Genomic DNA, 17,916 nt, shown 5'->3' on the forward strand with positions numbered 1-17,916 from the left:
TATGGTGGCTGTTCTTCACACGGTCATTCTGTGGAGTCAGCATTGCTGAAGAAGGCTGCAGTTCATTCGGGATAGACATATTTTTTGAGCTTGGCGATGAAAACTATACCCATTTGGTAATGAAACTATGACATTTCTTAAAGCCACTTATATGATGCATTCTGGGACGAATGACTAACACGTTTTTAAACCTCCCGTTTTGAGCTGGGTATGTAATAGGTTGCTTATTGTAGGATCACCAACATACCTCAATTACCCATGACATTTCTGTTGTGAAAATGAGTGGTTTTGATGACACAGGGTACCTATCGTATCGTCACATACATGATAAAGTACAATACTTTCTGTTTTGGCTAAAAAAATCGCTAAACCACAGTGCCATACCCACGAAGACCAAAAATCTTATAATGAACATAGAACTATTCAGTAACCTAAATTGATGAGTAAAAATGTAATTGACCATTGGTTAGTTATGAACTCTGTCACCTAGGTTTTTAGGTCTTAAATAGAAGCTTCTAGAAACCGGTGAACACAGTCGAGAACTATTACTTGTACTTCCATCTCTGAAGGTTTTGCGCTGAATGTGGTTTCACACGTTTTTTGACAGTTGCCATGTGCGACTGTTTGTGTGACATCAAAGTGTCATCCATATTAATTAGGATGAAGTGCTCATCTGTGGCATCGGCTGAACTGCCCGAAGAGGCAATAAAGCTCAACTAGGGGTCTGCATTTGGTTAATGGCCATTATTTGGATTCACATGTCAGTGTTTGATTACGATGATACTTAACTAACTTATCGCGTGGCAATTTAAGCCACTTTATTTATTGCACTTTAGTTTAACCCGCAAAGCATAGTTACGTAACAGGGACCACTTAGGAAAAAAATATTAAATAAGAATTACTTTGTGAAACATTTAGGGTCTACAGAGACTTTACCCAATAAAAGTAATAGGTAAAACAAAACATATTGCAATGTTAATTTTGGCTGAGTTATATGACCTGCACCTAATCTTTGAAGGCGAACATGGTAAATAACTCGCTTTAGTGTCTACAAGGGAAAATAACAGATTTTTTTTTTTTTACTACTTTAGGATAGCTACAACATTTGGTTTGGAATGAGCATTTTTGTAGCCATTGCTTGTGGAATAACGAGCGTGAAAATGTTCTATTGAGGGGAAACGGGACAGACAGCTTCCTGTGTTCAGCTGATCACAGGCATTGAGTAGATAAAGCTAGCAAGCATTTGAGCTATTTTTATACAATGTGTGGTTAGGAATTACCATTATTATTATTATTATTTCACGCTTGCCAGCATTTCATTTACAATGAATTATGCATTTCGGGTGAATCAGAGAACACCTTTACATTTTAATCCTCAGAAATGTATGTACAATTCAGTTGACTTTCATTACCGACCATAATGGAGGGTATGGATCCTCTGGACAAAATACATGGGAGGTCCAGACACACCGTGGCCCAATCCAAAGCCAACCCTGGACAGGGCCAATCGGGCAGGAAGCAGCCTCACCCACCAAGCATAAACCTCAGGCCAAAGGGACATTAACAGACCGCCAACCAATTCCCAGTGCTCAGTTACCTTTCGACCACAACCACATGAAACCAACTACACTCTCACATTCTGAGGGCCACACAAGGCGTCATCTCACTTCCGATGTGGCTAACACATGCTTTAATTCAATCCGTAGCGTATAAAATGTTTTCTGATGTATTTTTTACCGTGGTTCAAAGCACTAGCTACGGATCTACAGGGGTTCTTAAAAAAGCATCTGCAAACCTTCTCATGTGAAGGCGAGGTAACAGATTGGCAGTCTGAAGACACAACTTCATTTGACTAATGGTAACTGTCACCTTTCATCCAGGGCTGCCAAACCGTGTGTGCGTGACACTGTACACAGCCTACCACAGCTGGACTACGAGACTGCACCTTCAACACACGGCTACAGAGACACACAGCTACACGGACACACAGCTACACAAGACACCCAGTTCACGACTAGCATCAGAAGCCCGGTCCACTGTAAACATTCTGTTTCTATGTGCTGGGTTCAGGTGTGTTGCTGCGGGGACAGAGTTTACCTTCTGTCAGGCATGGCCTGGGGGGAAGCAACGGTGTTCTCCTTGACAGCAGACTGCCGGGGGTTTGACTGCATAGACTGCCCAGAAAGTGCAGCCACAGGTGAACAATGGAGACTCTCTCAGACCTAGCACTTTCCACAGTTGGCTTCTGCACTGGGGCGACATGTGGGTTGAAATGTCATCTGTAAAGCCGGTCAATACACGTTCGCACACGCGCACACGTTTTAGGGTTAACAGCTCAGATCCGGTGCTATGGGCACAATCCGTTTAAGGGAGACACGTTCATTAGTGAGCATATAGGCAAGACATTTCTTAACGGTGAGGTTCAGGCTTTCCGTTTTGTGTTTCATGCTGTAGCAAATACAAGCCTGTTATGGTTTGTCAGGCTCCCCGGGGCCCCACATGAAAAAGCTCTGAGGGGACGTTTCATTTCATCCACTTTTATCATTTTTGTACAGAAGAGCATTTATACATTGGTTAGGTATGTATCATTATTAAACATTCTCTCAACAAGAGTTTTTCAAATACAGCAACACCATCGCCATTAGGGATGACATAGTAAGAATCGGTCATTTACAGAATGCAACATTACAATATGTACAGCTTAATAAATACATGGTTGTAAACAGAGACAAACGAGAACAATTCATTAACAGATAAGGTTGTCCGGTGAGAAAAGCAAAAAAAAAAAAAAAAGGCATGGCACGCAAAAATTAAATTCTAAAAGTAAAAAAAACATTTTCCAAGAATACAATTTTAAAGTTTGTACTTTAAAAGTCGGATTCAAGTGTGTTCATGTTTCCACTTTTATTTTTTTGCATGTCTGACAAGTGTTTGTTCTAAGTGTTGAATGACTCTTCTGGTCATTTTCTTTCCATGGTTCTTACACCCTATCACTAGATGAGGAACGAAAGTTGCATTTTGCAAGTCCACATCATGTATTACCGCTACAGGTTGTGTTCTACAGTGCTGTCTGACGTAGGACGGCCTAACGCTGCCAAAAAGCTGTGAATTCAATAGAACACCATCAACCACCTGTGTCTGCATAATGCATTCAAATTCTTTCACACCCATAATGCACTGTAAGGACTGCTATAAGCATTAATAACAGCTTGTCGCTCCTTAAATAGCATTTACGAAGCATCACTATGTGACTCATAGACAGTGTTAGCAAGTCAATAAATATAAATAAAACAATGACAAAAACCAACACAGAAACCCTTTGAGAAAGAACAAGCCACTTGACTTAATGGTGCCCATTGCCTTTTACAGCGGAGTCCTGGGAAGAGTAAAAAATAAGAGGATTTTGGCAAAAAAGAAAAAAAAGGAAAATACAAAAGCAATACAGGGGTCAAAATGACATGTCTAGCCCTCCCCCTGAAAAATACAAATATATTGCAATGTGAAATCAAAAAGAAACAAATAATGTGTGTGCAAATGTATTGCAATTACTGTGCTACTACTTCCATTTTGTGGAATTCTTTCCGAAATCCAGGGAACATGGGATTGTGTACTCACGGGTACTCGTATGGGGGCACGACGCGTGGAAGAGTCCGTTTCATGGTTCGGATGCTAGAAGTACAGTTATATACATTACCTATGAAGTTTTCCAATATTTTAAACAACGCTGGCGACAGCCAATGTCCAGTGTGAAATCCGCCCATGACGAAACATTTTTCAACAAAGGCAAATGTTGTTAAAGAGTTAATAATTCCAGTGACGCCATTCATCTGTGGTTTCACTGGATTAATGCAGATTGTTATTGATTGTGTGACAGACTCAGTTTATAGGCCGATAGTCAAACCGTGTTAGGAAACAAAATTTTCAACACAATGAGCCTGATGCAGACATTCAGCCCAAGACATACAGACAGACATATGTGTGTCCTGTAACACTTTAGTATCCAGCCACTCTATTTTCATTCGATATTCATTCGAATATTTGAGCAATATTAACATTTTTGGCAATACAGTGTATGTAACCACACAAAAGGTTTTCGTCTGTAACAACTGTGTTACACAGAAAAAACCTGTAAGTCCCTTTGTAATCAGGTGTTAATATTAGACAATGTAGAAAATGTAATTGAATATTGTCTCTGATGGGCTTGGAGGGCATTTTATAGCATGCATTATTGCCCTATAATAGAGGGTATTCTCGTACAGTCAAATTCAACAGCAATAAAGTTAGAGCTTGAAGTTGAGCTCAGTCATATGTAAAACATTGTTTGGATGGTTGAATCAGATTGTCATAATGGCAGGATAGGATGCTAGTTTGGCTAGCTAAGCTAGCAGGTCAGTTTATTTTGTTACCAAGGCAACTGCTGTAGCTACCTAGTAAACCTTCTAGCTACTTGAGTGGATTTTGGTCCTTAGTAGAGCATGCCACTTGCCAGGATTCAGGTTTCCGGGTTCAATTCCCATGGAGGGCCAGTTTGAAAATGTCTCACTCTGGATAAGAGCGTCTGTTAGACAATGTAAATGTCAACACATTTCTAGCAGCAGGACGCGTCACATTCTAGATATGTTATAAAATGGATAATCAACGTGGAGCTGTTCTCTGGAAAATAATGCAACACCAGAGAGCACGCAGTCCCTCCTCGGAATATCCCTTATTTAAGTACGTGGCTACACGCCAAAGTGTTACAGATATCAATGGATAACAATGTGTGTTCATGGAAGCGAGTGGAAGGTCAACGGGGGGGTCATTCATCGCCCTGAACAGTGGAGGAAAACGTACCACATGGTGTATTTCAAAACAGACGTAAGACTGACTGTTCCATTTGGACAGCGTACTTGACTGAGCAGAACAAATGGCTACATGCATCACACTCAGCATGGTAACAAGACATGAACATGTAATATTGTTCTCACTGTAAGGTCAATATTCACCTGCTTCATCTGCTTTGAATAAACTAAAACAAGTGATACATTTAAGGCCAATGTAAAGTGATATGAGTAACCGCTAAGCTTTCAACCAGGAAACCACAAGTTTATCTGGAATACCTGGGTGAGAAGATGAAGGACAGCAAAAGAGAGCGTGGTAAATGTACAGGTAAGACACATCCACGCGACACACTCAAGCACACAATCCCAGAAAGACCACACCCATTATGTTACGACACAACGTATGTCTCTTCTAAAAAAAAATAAAGTTTCAATGGTTGCGATAGGTGACGAAGAAGATTCTCTTCCTCAGCTTTATTTCCCTCTTTCCGTCACTCTCTCTCTCCATTAAACAAAAGTAAAATCTACAAAAAGATCGCAGTTTTACGTACAATACAAAAACTGAGGAGGTCAAAAACAGCGTTTCAGCTGCGTTTTTCTACCAGTCTGGTTTCAAGGAAGACTTGAACTTTAGAAAAAAAAAGGTATCTTTGTTTTCCTCTCGTAAGGAATGTCTTTGTCTGCCTGCCTCCGTAATATCCCTCAATGGTTTTTCAGATCGTATCAGTGGACTGGGGTGATAAGATCCCTCACCACTGACCCGCTTCTCCCTCCAACGATTCTACAGTTGGTCCTATTCCAAGCATCTTGTGTGTAGCCCATGTGCTTAGTCTGAGAGTCAGAGGAAACTTCCTGTTAACCTCCTGCACAGGCAGGAAGTGGGAGGGAGTGAGAGGAAAGGCTGGAGGTGGAGGATGGCCTTTGAACTCAAACCCACCGGGGGCGTCGGCCGACAGGCACCTCCCTCCCGACGGACCCGACAGACCAGAAGGTAAACGAGAAGGAGACAAGAAAGTCGACTAAAATATTCCTGAGTGCAAAAGTGTGAAGCTCCAAGGGTGGGAGTCTTTGGGGGGGTTGGGGACCTCTGCTCCATATCGCCTCCTGGTGGCAGAGTGAGGAGATGCCTGGGATTGAGGAGTGCCACGTCTGCTTTGGAACTCCCAATGATGCCTAATCCCAGACCCTATGGTGATTATTAGTACTCAGCCTATACTCAGCCGAGCCGCAGTCTTAAAGCCACAGACTCTCACTTGCAGCTTGGCAACCGGCGCGGTTTAGTCTCCTGCTATGTAGCAGCTGTCCTCTGCTCTTCCTCGCCCTCCTTTCCTTCACTCTCTCCCTCCTCATCTTCCTCTTCTAACTCTGTCATACATTGCTCCCTGCGTACCACTTCACCCTCATCCTCCTCTCCCTCCTCCTCCTCCTCCTCTTCCTCTACATCCACGTCGTCCTCTTCCACATCCACCTCCTCCTGCTCATCCAATGGTATCTCTGTGGATTCCGAATCCTGCGTACAGAGCGTTTTCGAGTCACAGCTATCATCCTCCTCCTCTTCCTCCTCCGGTTGACTACCGCTGTCTTTCTCGGTATCCGTCTCCCCGTCCTCCTCCAGGGTGAGCTCGAACTGGAACTTGTCCCCGGGGGGGCGGCTGCTGGCGTCGTCCGGTTCATCCGGGGCGGGCGAGGGGCTTTGGGGGATGGTGCTCTGGTACCACTCCCTGTTGTCCTCCAGGGTGTCCAGGATGTCTTGGGCATCAGGATGGACCAGGTCTGCCCACGTCTCCCACAGAGGGTGGACGATGTAGTCGATGAACCCCACCTGGAAAAAGGGGGTGGAGGGAGAAAGGAAGACAGAATCAGTGTGTGTCGCTCTAAACTAGTCCGGACAGATTCCGTCCAACTTTGTTTGTTGTGGCCTCGTCGGCGCCTACGGAGTGGTTCTGCCTTTACCTGGCTCTTCTGTATCGAGGCGTTGTGCTTGTCACACATGGCGCTGATCTCCATGCCTCTCTCCCTCTCCCGGTCCCCCTGGCTGAAGAACTCATCCATGATGCGGTCCGTCCACTGGCGGTACAGCTGCAGGGGTTTGGTGGGGTTGCTGAGGTCCGCACAGTGGACCATGTTCTGGAGGACCTGGGTGTGGGCGGAGAGAGGAACGGGCGTGAGAATGTAACTTCACCGGGTCAGCAGCGTAAAGGACACAAAAGCACGAACAACCACAGCATCCGCACGGTCAACTGCCAAACTCATCATCAGTCGCACATACACAGTAGCATTCTGCAGACTTGAAAAGAGAGAAAAGGAAAGAGAGAGAGAAAAAAAGAAGAGAAAATTAGAGAATTAGAGGATGCGAGGAAGAGGATTAGAGGGTCGGGTTTTGTTGGGTCCCTACAATCGGTCTACAATCTGTCTGGCAAAATAAAATAAAGAAAACGTTCACCTGTATTCTGTCGTTGTAGTTGTCCAATAGCAGCACTCCAGAGCTGGTCACCTTCTTGGTCTCCACCATGGTCTTCAGGTCTGCCAGGAGGTTCATGTGCTTAGACATGTCTGTGGCCAGCACCTTACAGGGATGAGGGGAGAAGCATGTTGTATTAGGTCTCTCAGGTGCCATGACGGAACTCATCTGTCAGGCTACAGTGTCAAATTGCACGTTTGTTTGTCATTAAAGTCATCGCTCAGCTATTGATGTCACTTAGCAGACGTTTTTTTATCCGTAGCGACTTAGTGTACAGAGCCTTATCGAACCCAGCCTCACGCTCTACCAATCGGGCCACGCGAGACCCTTTTCAAATTAGTGTGCGACGCTTGGTAATTGAGCTGTCTTCTATCAGCTCATTTGAGCCCAAATGGGAGGGCTGAAAATACTTCAGACGTGTCTTTAAAAACATGATCCAAACACCTCATTTCAGGCTGCGGCAGCAGGGAAATTTGATAGCGATAGGACCCAGCTTTTGGTGGGTAACACATTTGGTGTTGGCCGAATGTTGACAGCAGAAAATCAGCTCATGAAGCCACAAAGCAACACGGCCCATAAGTAAATGAAACACTACAATTTTGGTGCCTGATGAACTTTGTATTTAGAAACAATAAGTGATGTTTTCTACTTTCTTTTTAAATTGATTTAAAGAACACACACGTCAACAACATTGGTTGCAAATTAGTCATTTCCTGACTTCTAAATATTGGTAGATTCTAAAAAATTCAACCATAAAAAAGATTTGAAACTACGAGAACTTTCATGTAGAACTGTCTTTATAGCCCTTTCTAATGTTGCATGGTCTCTAGGAGGCTGGCGGTCTAAGCCTCGGGTCCATGTACTGTACATCCCAACAGTTTGGGTTTGAATCCAGCCCACATAACATTAATAAAAAATTGTCTCCATCCAACGAAGCATAACTTGCCTAAAGATATCTTTAAAAAATTGTTTGGCATGTCCATGCTCATTCATGATGCAATTTAGGCCTAGCAAGTGTATCAGCTGTGTGCTATGCATTTCCACATTGAAGGGAAAGAACTTTGTGGACACCTTCAAGTTCACGTATAGCAAAAAATGTACATGTCTGCTATTTCGTTTTTTTGTTTTTGCAGGCTATTTAACAAACCATAAACAAAATTAATGCTGTTGAACAGCTGGAGGTCCAAGTCAATACATGAAAACACTGATTAATTAACTTGCTCAGTTCATCCATTTCACTCACAATGTCTATGACCATCTTTCTGAGGGACTGTCGTTGTTTTTTGGTCAGGTTCTGAAAGATGTCACAGTTCTCTTCTTGTAGCAGCTTGAAGCCCACGGCTAGGTGGTGGTTCTCCAGGACAGACGAGTCATTGTACATGAGGGCCAGCTCAGAGTCTAGAGGGAAACAAGCAATGGCAGAACGCAGTGAGGAAGCTGCTCTGTGGATGTTTGGGAATATTCCAATCAGGCCCTTTTCCAAGGTGGCATCCACTGGATGAACACTTTTCATATCAAATGAAACACTTTGTTCTTGGAGGGCCAAAAACACTTGCAGAAGTATTTCATGGGTTGCCTACCCGTGCTTTAAAAGCTTGTCAGGTATGAGAAGCATGTTAGCCATCCCTCTCTCTCTCCCTCAGCCACACACCTCCACGTTGCAAGTGTGTCAAGAAGTCAAATAGCTTTTGTGTTGTTCTGGGACGGTGTGTGGTGGTACCGGGACGGTATGTGGTGGTACCGGGAGGGAATGTGGTGGTACCGGGACGGTATGTGGTGGTACCAGGACGGTATGTGGTGATACTGGAACGATATGTGGTGGTACCGGGACGGTATGTGGTGGTACTGGAACTATATGTGGTGGTACCGGGACGGTATGTGGTAGTACTGGAACGATATGTGGTGGTACCGGGACGGTATGTTGCGGTTCTGGGACACCATGTGGTTGTCTATCTCAAACGCACACAGACACAGCTTCTAAATGTTGGTTCCAATTATTTTGTGTTGTTGGAGGCTAAACTTAGGCTAGGCTAATAATGTTACACGTTATGTCACAGGATTGTGTAACTGGTAAAGATGAAAATCAACTCAACTTAGAGAACATAAAATGCAATTCCAACACTGTACAGGCTTGTACTAAGACAGTGAATCTGGGATGTCTTTTCCAACTGTCAAGAATGTCTCAGTAAAAAAACATGTTTGTGTCAATGTTCAAAGTTTGCTCATTTGGCAGCTCATTGTACGTGTTATAATTGCTGTCTCATTTCTATAAAATATGCTCTGTACAATTGTTTAGGAGACAGATTAATGAGTGACAGTAACGTGTCTCTGTCTGTTTTAGGGTGAGGTTCTTATGTTTGAGTGATTGTTTTACACACTAGCGCATTTCATTAACTCTCCTTCGATGCCTCACACATGCGTGCGCATACACACACACACACACACACACACACACACACACACACACACACACACAGTCACACACACTTGGGGTCTGGGAATAATTGAAGTCTTTGTCTCCTCTACAATGAACTCATGTGGAGTCATCAGCCCTCGTCTGCTCGTTTAATGACGGGGATTGCCCACAGTGAGATGGACCAAACTGTCTGTCTGCCTCTCGCTGTCTATCTTCTGTGACAGCGTATGTCTGTCATGTTTGGGAGATGGGAAGAAGAACATGAGAAAGCCAACTCACTGGTGCTGATTAGAAACTGGTTCGAGACCCCCGGGTGGTCAACATCGTGGATAGCACTGGCAAAGATGGCCGCCAGGATTTCCAGGTCTGTGAACACAGCCTAAGAAAGAAAACAAGCGGAGTAATCAGTGTGAGCACTTAAAAAAACATTCAGAACCAAAAAAAGAGTTGGAGTCTTACTTGTTTGAACCTTTCCGTTTCCTTCCCCTTAACAAACACAGCTAGTTAAGTATTACATTAATTGAATTGCCAATTAAAGGGCCAGCCAACTTTTAACCCAAACCTCCTAGTTAGGGAGGTGTCAACGGCCACCCAATTTTGGGTTAACTAGAGCAGTTACGGACTTTATCCGGGACAGAATAACAGATTACATGATTATCCCGTGTTTAAAACAAACAGTACTAACACAAGCAAACCGTCATAAGAAAGGTGAACCCCATAAAGCGTTAGAGATGGTACATTCCCCTACCTCCAGGGCAGGTGTGGACAGCAGCACGTGAGTGGACTGGGTGACATCAGCAGCATGGATGTTGTTGTGATAAGCTACGTCGCCGTGGTAATGGTCTTCAAGAGTCATCAAATAAGTTATAAATGTGTCTAATGGTATTTTGAACGTTTTTAATAGGTCCCTTTCCTGAAAATGAAACACAACCGGACAGTCGGTCATAGCGGGAAATTAAAATTAGGGATAAACTAACGGCTATTCTCAATACACACACAATTATTTGGCAGTTAAAATGATAGGTTTTATACATGCACATTCTTACCTGGAAAATGGTGTACATCATGACTGTTAAAGGCCGGTTGCCCGAAAGTTCAGTCACTTTAAAAAGATTAAGGCCCCATTTATTGACATCCTCAAGCTCCTGAAATTACACAAGGCCACAGAGAAACAATAAACACATATACACATAACACAGAGAAACAAACTTACTTTATGAACACATTCATTATTATGAAGTTAAATCAAAACAAAATTGTACACTGCAAAACAAAAATCGCCAATGGAACAAGACAACTTCACTATATTTGAGGAGATATTTGCTTGAAATAAGTGAAATAATCTGCCAATGGAACAAGACAAATAGCACTATATTCAAAGCATATTTTCTAAAAACAAGCGGTATACTCTAGCTTGTTAAGAAAAATTTACCTAATTCTAAGGACTTTTTGATTTTTTTTAGACCTGAAAACAAGTGAAGTATACTTGATAAGACAGATATTTCTTTCAGTGTCAGTACTGTATAAATCGGCACTGCAGTTCAGTTATATTACAGAACATAAGATGTAGGAAACTCTCTGTAACACACTATGGGATCATTGGGATGGATCAACTGACAGTAGACATATAGAAAAAACCAGTCAGTATAATCATAATTGGAGTGTGTATATTCACAGATGCATTTCTACCTTCCCCCAACACATTGCGTTGTTTGATTGATACCAGCCCATCTCCCACCCTACCACATGAAATACGCCAATCAGCAAATCAGTGTGGCATAAAGTTACAGAGGGGGCCTTTTAAGTCATCCAATCACCAGAATCATCTTAGTCCACATTACTGTGTGGGACAGATACTGCTATCAACTTGACCCAATACATTTCAACCTAAGTCTTGAGCGGTTATGGGCAATGGAAGTTTAATAAATACTAGCACATGTGTCTTGATCTGACTTCTGCCAGGCAGTGTTTTACCCTGACTGTAAATAACTGTGGCTAATCCCAAACTAATTTTCTTGGGTGAAAAATCTGAAATACAAAAGCTGTATAACAAATTGGCCCAGAAATATATTTTCATACAAATATGTGTTCCAAATATATTTTCTAACACATGACAATTTTTTATTTTTTTCAATTAAAAAAACCCCATAAACACTACACTATTTGCCCTATCTTGAACATTTCCCATATTAAAATGTAAAAAAAAAATCTTCATGGTATGTAAACCGAGCGTCTTCTGAAGGTTCAACATGTGCTCAAATTGCTCCATTACCGTCGCCAGTTCGTCCTCTGTCTCGGTCTTGACCCCGAACCGGGGTATATTCGAGTTGGAGAGGCTGGTACTGTGCTGCAGCTTCTTCACGCCACTGATCTGACACATGGGCTTCGTGTTCTTCTTGTCTGTCTTCTCCTTCTGCGTCTGTGGACACGGCATCTCCACATCGTGCTGCTTGTCTGGCGGGGGGGGGGGGAAACCATCAGACAACACAGATAGAGGATGACAGACTTGTTAAGACCTTGTCATGGAAATACACTGAACAAAATTATAAATGCAACACTTTTGTTTTTGCCCCAATTTATCATGAGCTGAACACAAATATCTAAGACTAATGTACACAAAAGGTCTATTTCTCTCAAATATTGTTCACAAATCTGTCTAAATCTGTGCTAGTGAGCACTTCTCCTTTGCCGAGATAATCCATCCATCTCACAGGTGTGGCATATCAAGATGCTGATTAGACAGTATGATTATTGCACTGGTGTGCCTTAGGCTGGCCACAATAAAAGGCCACTCTAAAATGTGCAGTTTCACTGTATTCAGGGGGTCCGGGGGGGTTCCGAAAACCATTCAGTATCTGGTGTGACCACCATTTGCCTCAAGCAGTGCAACACATCTCCTTCGCATAGAGTTAATCAGGTTGTTGATTGTGGCCTGTGGAATGTTGGCCTGTGAGGTGGATGGATTATCTCGGCAAAGGAGCAGCTGTTTTGCTGGGTTAGTTAGCTGGCAAGGTGGCAAAGCTACCTGGCTGGCTAGTTTTCTCACCATATGGACTTCATAATAATCTTCACTATGTCAGGTCCTGACTGGAGGCCTCTGGGGATCTCTATGCACCTGGGGGCCACAGTCAGAGCCTGACCGCAGAGGTGCCTCTAGGCATCTCTGCATTCCATTTTTAATTGTCCCCAATTAGAGGCAGCTGTCCCGCGTTGCCTCTAACTGGAGGTCCCTATTGCTCTGTTTTTCCTGAGTTTGTGGATATTTATTTTGTTGTTTTCGGTTTGGTAAAGACCATTAAAAGGATGTTTCCCCTCAACTCTGCGCCTGGGTCCTGCCTCCACAACTGTGACACACTAAGTGGTTTACTGTTGGCTAAATTCACTATTGCAGCTTGAAAGTAGAAAGCATGTTTTGTAAAAGTTGGTTAGCAATCTTGCTAAATAATTTTGTATTGGTTTTAATATATATATTAAAGGTTAAACATATATATATGTTGGATCATGGAGTTAATTACACAACTATATTGCACAGTATACTGCACTCTACCACAGTCTTGTATTCAGGTCAGCTGGAATCTTGAATAAGAACCGTAGTGTTTATCCCACACACGCATGTCAGTCCATACAGAAATCAAACAAAATGTATTTTTATGCACAAATTATTTGAAGGCTTTTGTGGAACTGGTAGCACTAATGGGGACCCTGTGAGGACCTGTACATGTACCTGTTTTTACGGAAAATAGCCCAACAGGAAGATCGGTAAGGCTTACCCAAGAAGGTGCTGGAGATGTACTCAGAGACCTGGTTCCCAGAGCGACTCATCTCAGACAGGTGAGACAGCTCCCTGTTCAACATCCTCTTGAACTGGAGACGAGCACAGAGAGAAAAGAGCCAAAGGGAGAGAGACAGCGATGTAAAAAGAAAGAGAGAGAGAAAGAAAACGAGACAGAAACAAAGTGAAAGAGAAAGATTTAGAAGGAGAGAGAGAGGGAGAGAAAGAAATGGAGAAGGGAATTACTTATATGCACACATGGATAATAGGGTGAAAAACAACATACTTGAGTGTTGCTTTTGCATCTAAAAGAGAGACTTTCTTGGCCTGACCATCATTCAATTTTCTGTCCAGCGTCATATGTTCTTACATTATACATTTCAGGCACTCGGCAGTCTTGAGTAAGACTAGACATTATCTGACACAGGGACAATATCAAACATTTTCCAGCATGAGGTCTTGTGCAACTTTGTTTTTTGGCTAATGTGACATGCTATTCACAAATCTCTATAAGATAAATACTTCTTCAATGCTTGAGAACAAATTTTATTTAATTTGACTTTGCAAGGTACAAAGAATGTTGCATTTTCTAACCGAGGAAACGGCAAAAGACATCGGTCAACCCAACGGCACAGCAACACATTTGTATGAAGACATCTACACAAAACGGCTAACATTTCTGGAATTTTAGCGCAATGCTTTAGGTGGAAACATGACAACTGCTATATCTATTCTTTCTAAATACAATCAGCATTGAATCATGCCAGTGTAAAATTATTCGACCTATTAACCAATTAATGATAACCGCTTATTAAAAAACAGGTCAAGTAAACCCTTCTGTAAAATGTTTGGAATGACAGACAATCCAAAATTGCCAAACTCAAACACACAAGCTTTACCATAAACTTGGCAATCTGGATGGAGTTCAAAACTGAACACCATGAAAAATAACTTTAGACAGAAACAAAAACATATTGTTCCAGATAATCTTTCTGTTTATAAATATGCATTCCAACATTTGCTGCCTGACAAAAATCATACTTGAATAAGCTTGAACTCAAAATCAGCATCAGACTTTTATGCATGGCCAAAATACACAATGGATGTAAATAGTTTGCCTCTGGCATTTCTGACATAGTAAAATCAAATGCATAGTTTGATAGACCCAGAACTTGTACACAAAAGGTTTCCCTGGAAATATGGTTTTACATTAGTTATAACATAATCCATTACCTTGATGACATAATCCATTACCTTGAAGACATAACCAATGAACTTGATGACATAATCCATGACCTTGATGACATAATCCATGACCTTGATGACATAATCCATGACCTGGATGACTTAATTCCCACATTTTCCCAGGAGGCCTACTTTTTGAAGCATTATAGAAAAACTACTGAATTGATGAAAAAAAAGTCAAAAAAAAGATTAATCAAGGAGTGACTACATAATCTACGATAAAGTTGTGTCAACATGTCCATGTCCATGTCAACGGAAAAACCAAAGGAACATAAATAACAGGAAAGACTGGGAGAGAACATTAAGATCCAAAACCAACACAAGCACATCCATAGATTCGTCTTCCATTAGATCTTAGAAACAGACCTAACATGGCCGTGGAGAAGATCCTAGTGGCTTATGATAAAGACTGCACTGCTGTCAACACCTGCCTATATTTTGAGCAGCTTCTTAACCAGTCAGGTAAGCCCATTGCTGAGAGCCGGCCAATCAGCAGCCATCAAGCACAAATGGAGCAAGAGCCCTCAAGATCTGCATATTATGCAGGTGCTTGGTCTTTATCTGGTATTTTTGATTGATTGACATGAAGGTTGTCGCAGTGAATCTCTCTAAAGCCCCAGGTAAACTCTGGAGATCAGCAGACCATTGTTCCTTAGTGGCAATTTTAGATAAGAATAACCCCAACACTCAATAGCACACATCTCCTACAATATTTCACAATGGGTCAGAAGTGAGAGAAAAAAGTCCCCGACAAGAAGGGGAAGCGTGTATGAAAGAATCTGCAGCTTACTGAAAAAAAAGCCAGCTGTTTAAGATCAGTGACGCACATCCTCTGAAACTCTCAGAAACAAGCTCTGAGGTTTGCTGCTGTGAAGAGAAACAGCTTTTTACGCTGTTGTGCAATCCTCTCTGTGTTTGTGTATATGGAACAATGGTGGTCTGAAACATCTTTTTAATGCAAATGCACAGTGCATTCTCTACAAAAATACAAACCAAACAAATCAGTAGCATTTATTAATTTTTCTAAACTTTTTTTTGGGGGGGGGAAAGGTGGTAGTGGTTTTGAAAGAAGGTCAAAACCACTCCCTTGGTGGTGCGAACGGGGCTGAAGAAAGGACAGGGATGAAAAGAAACAATGCAGCACTATTCAGATGGAGCTACGGTAATGACTCCCTCTCTCCCCACGTCCTGGTCCTTGGTCCTTTTGAGTTTGCACCCAATGTGGAAGACAGGTCATGCAGGGGTCCTCTATTGTACGTGTAAAGGAGGGTCGGCATAAGAGGCCGGTATGGCCCTCAGGCACGAGACAGTTCCCAGACAAGACAAGACAATCTGGACTGGTCTGATTCTGATATTGTGAATAATAACTAGTCTATGCTGGATAAATTGGTATGTGTATCTTGTGTGTGACCTTTTACATGCGCTGACCTTAGTCAATGGCGTGAGAGAGGGGCCGTGGGCTGGAACACAGGCATGATGGGTTAGATGAGTATTGCGATCGGTTGAAATGCCACCTAAGATGTGGTGAGAAGGCTGTTTAGGCCTGTGATGCAAAATAGGATTTACGGTTCTGAGAAATCATAGTACCATGCTTACCCGGGGCATTTCATGAACTAATTCTCCAAGTTAAAAAGGATCCAGGATTTGTTTCCTTGCTTCTCACATAGCGATTGTTTTACAACAGGCATTTGGACAAACATTGGTCCGCTTTTCCGATGTTTGATTTTCAGTCATCTCTGTGGTGCCAGTCCATGTATTTGGTAGGTAAGGATCAGTCGGTGAAGAAGGTGATTGAGGAACCAGAGGATGTGTTGAACTCATGTCCTTTGACAGTGCAATCATTGTCCAGATTTCCCAGCTGACTGCTTAAGGACCACAGCAAGCTGAATGAAACTAAAGTGTTTTAAATGCAGTACTACTACATTTTCTATACGTTCTTTGTAGACGAGGCACTGATCTAGACGTGAGCTTGGTAAATAGTAAACAGTAAGTCAACCAGGGCATTCACACAAGCCTAAAAATTCTATTATAATTACAAAAATGATTAAGAGCAGCAAGAGTGCTTGAAGTTCCTTCCCGTCCACCAATAAATCACCAATAAACTTGCATGGTCCCCACACACCCAGATAGTTGTCAAGAAGCCAGTCAGTATGTCTTCCCCCCCCCTATGTTGCAAAAACAAAATCATCATGTGCCTTCCAACACCTCAATAGGTTTCACTGCTGACAAGGATCTTGACAGGCCGCCTCACCGTTTGGAATGAAAAAAGATTGCGAGGCACTTCAGAGGGCGGTGCTAGAAGCTGAGTTCATCACCGGGGCAAAGCTCCATCATCCCAAAACCTCTACACCAGGTAGTGCCAGGAAAGCTCTAAGAATAGTCACAGCCACCCAAGTCTCAGACTATTATCTATATTACTGCAGGCAGGTGTGGTACCAGTACCTTAAGCCTGTAATTGACAAGACTGCACATCTTCTACCCCCAAGCCATAAAACATCAAGAAGACTGAATAATGATTTTTAAATGGCTCCCAGCTAGAAGCATTGTCTCCCATTTTGCACTATACTGTAAGTATTAATTATATATACATACACCCCCCCCCCCACAAACACATGTTGAAATACACAAACAAACACACACACTCACACATAAATAAATATAAAGTTTGGGCATTGACTGTGCCACTCAAGGACATTCACAGACGCCTTGGCTGTGTGCTCCGTTGTTGTGTTGAAAGAATCTCCCCAATCTGAGCGCTCTGAATGTTTTCTTCAAGGTCATCTCTGTATTTTGCTCCATTTATCCCCCCTTTAGCCTGACCAGTCTCCCAGTCTGTGCGGTTGAGAAGAACCCCCAAAGCATGATGCTCCAGCCACCATGCTTCACCGTAGGAATGGCGTTAACCAATAGTTTTTACCTTGTTTTCAGCAGTGGTAGCTTTTGAAATTCAGACCAAATAGTTTTAGATTTTGGTCTCATCTAAACCACATAATATTTCTACACACCTCTGAGTGCTTCAGACGGCATGTCAAATGCCTTTTACTCAGGACTGACTTCTGTCTAGACACTCTAAAGGCCTGATTGGCGGAGATCTGCAGAGATGGGTGTACCTCCTGCCGGTTCTCCCATCTCTGCAGAAAAACACTGAAGCTCTGTGAGAGTCACTGGGAAAAGTCTGGTATTTCACAGTGATGGAACCAAT

At 42.5% G+C, this 17,916-nt stretch overlaps 1 protein-coding gene across 7 annotated transcripts in view; it reads right to left on the reverse strand.

Moving 5' to 3' along the window:
• Positions 1–2,517: 2,517 nt before the first annotated feature.
• Positions 2,518–17,916, reverse strand: part of LOC105021740 (cAMP-specific 3',5'-cyclic phosphodiesterase 4D) — a 213,563-nt gene continuing 198,164 nt past the window's right edge. For all 7 annotated transcript variants that reach the window (XM_013137246.4, XM_013137245.4, XM_010889613.5 and 4 more), the window contains 9 exons: positions 13,468–13,561; positions 11,970–12,151; positions 10,744–10,842; positions 10,446–10,610; positions 9,977–10,076; positions 8,525–8,679; positions 7,264–7,386; positions 6,774–6,956; positions 2,518–6,642 (listed from right to left, as the gene is read on the reverse strand). In XM_013137246.4, coding sequence (XP_012992700.2) covers positions 6,109–6,642; positions 6,774–6,956; positions 7,264–7,386; positions 8,525–8,679; positions 9,977–10,076; positions 10,446–10,610; positions 10,744–10,842; positions 11,970–12,151; positions 13,468–13,561 — 1,635 coding nt within the window. In that variant the 3' untranslated portion in view covers positions 2,518–6,108. The remainder of the gene's footprint in view (positions 6,643–6,773; positions 6,957–7,263; positions 7,387–8,524; positions 8,680–9,976; positions 10,077–10,445; positions 10,611–10,743; positions 10,843–11,969; positions 12,152–13,467; positions 13,562–17,916) is intronic.

Source organism: Esox lucius, chromosome 14 (assembly GCF_011004845.1).
Source record: "Esox lucius isolate fEsoLuc1 chromosome 14, fEsoLuc1.pri, whole genome shotgun sequence".
Classification (NCBI taxonomy): domain Eukaryota; kingdom Metazoa; phylum Chordata; class Actinopteri; order Esociformes; family Esocidae; genus Esox; species Esox lucius.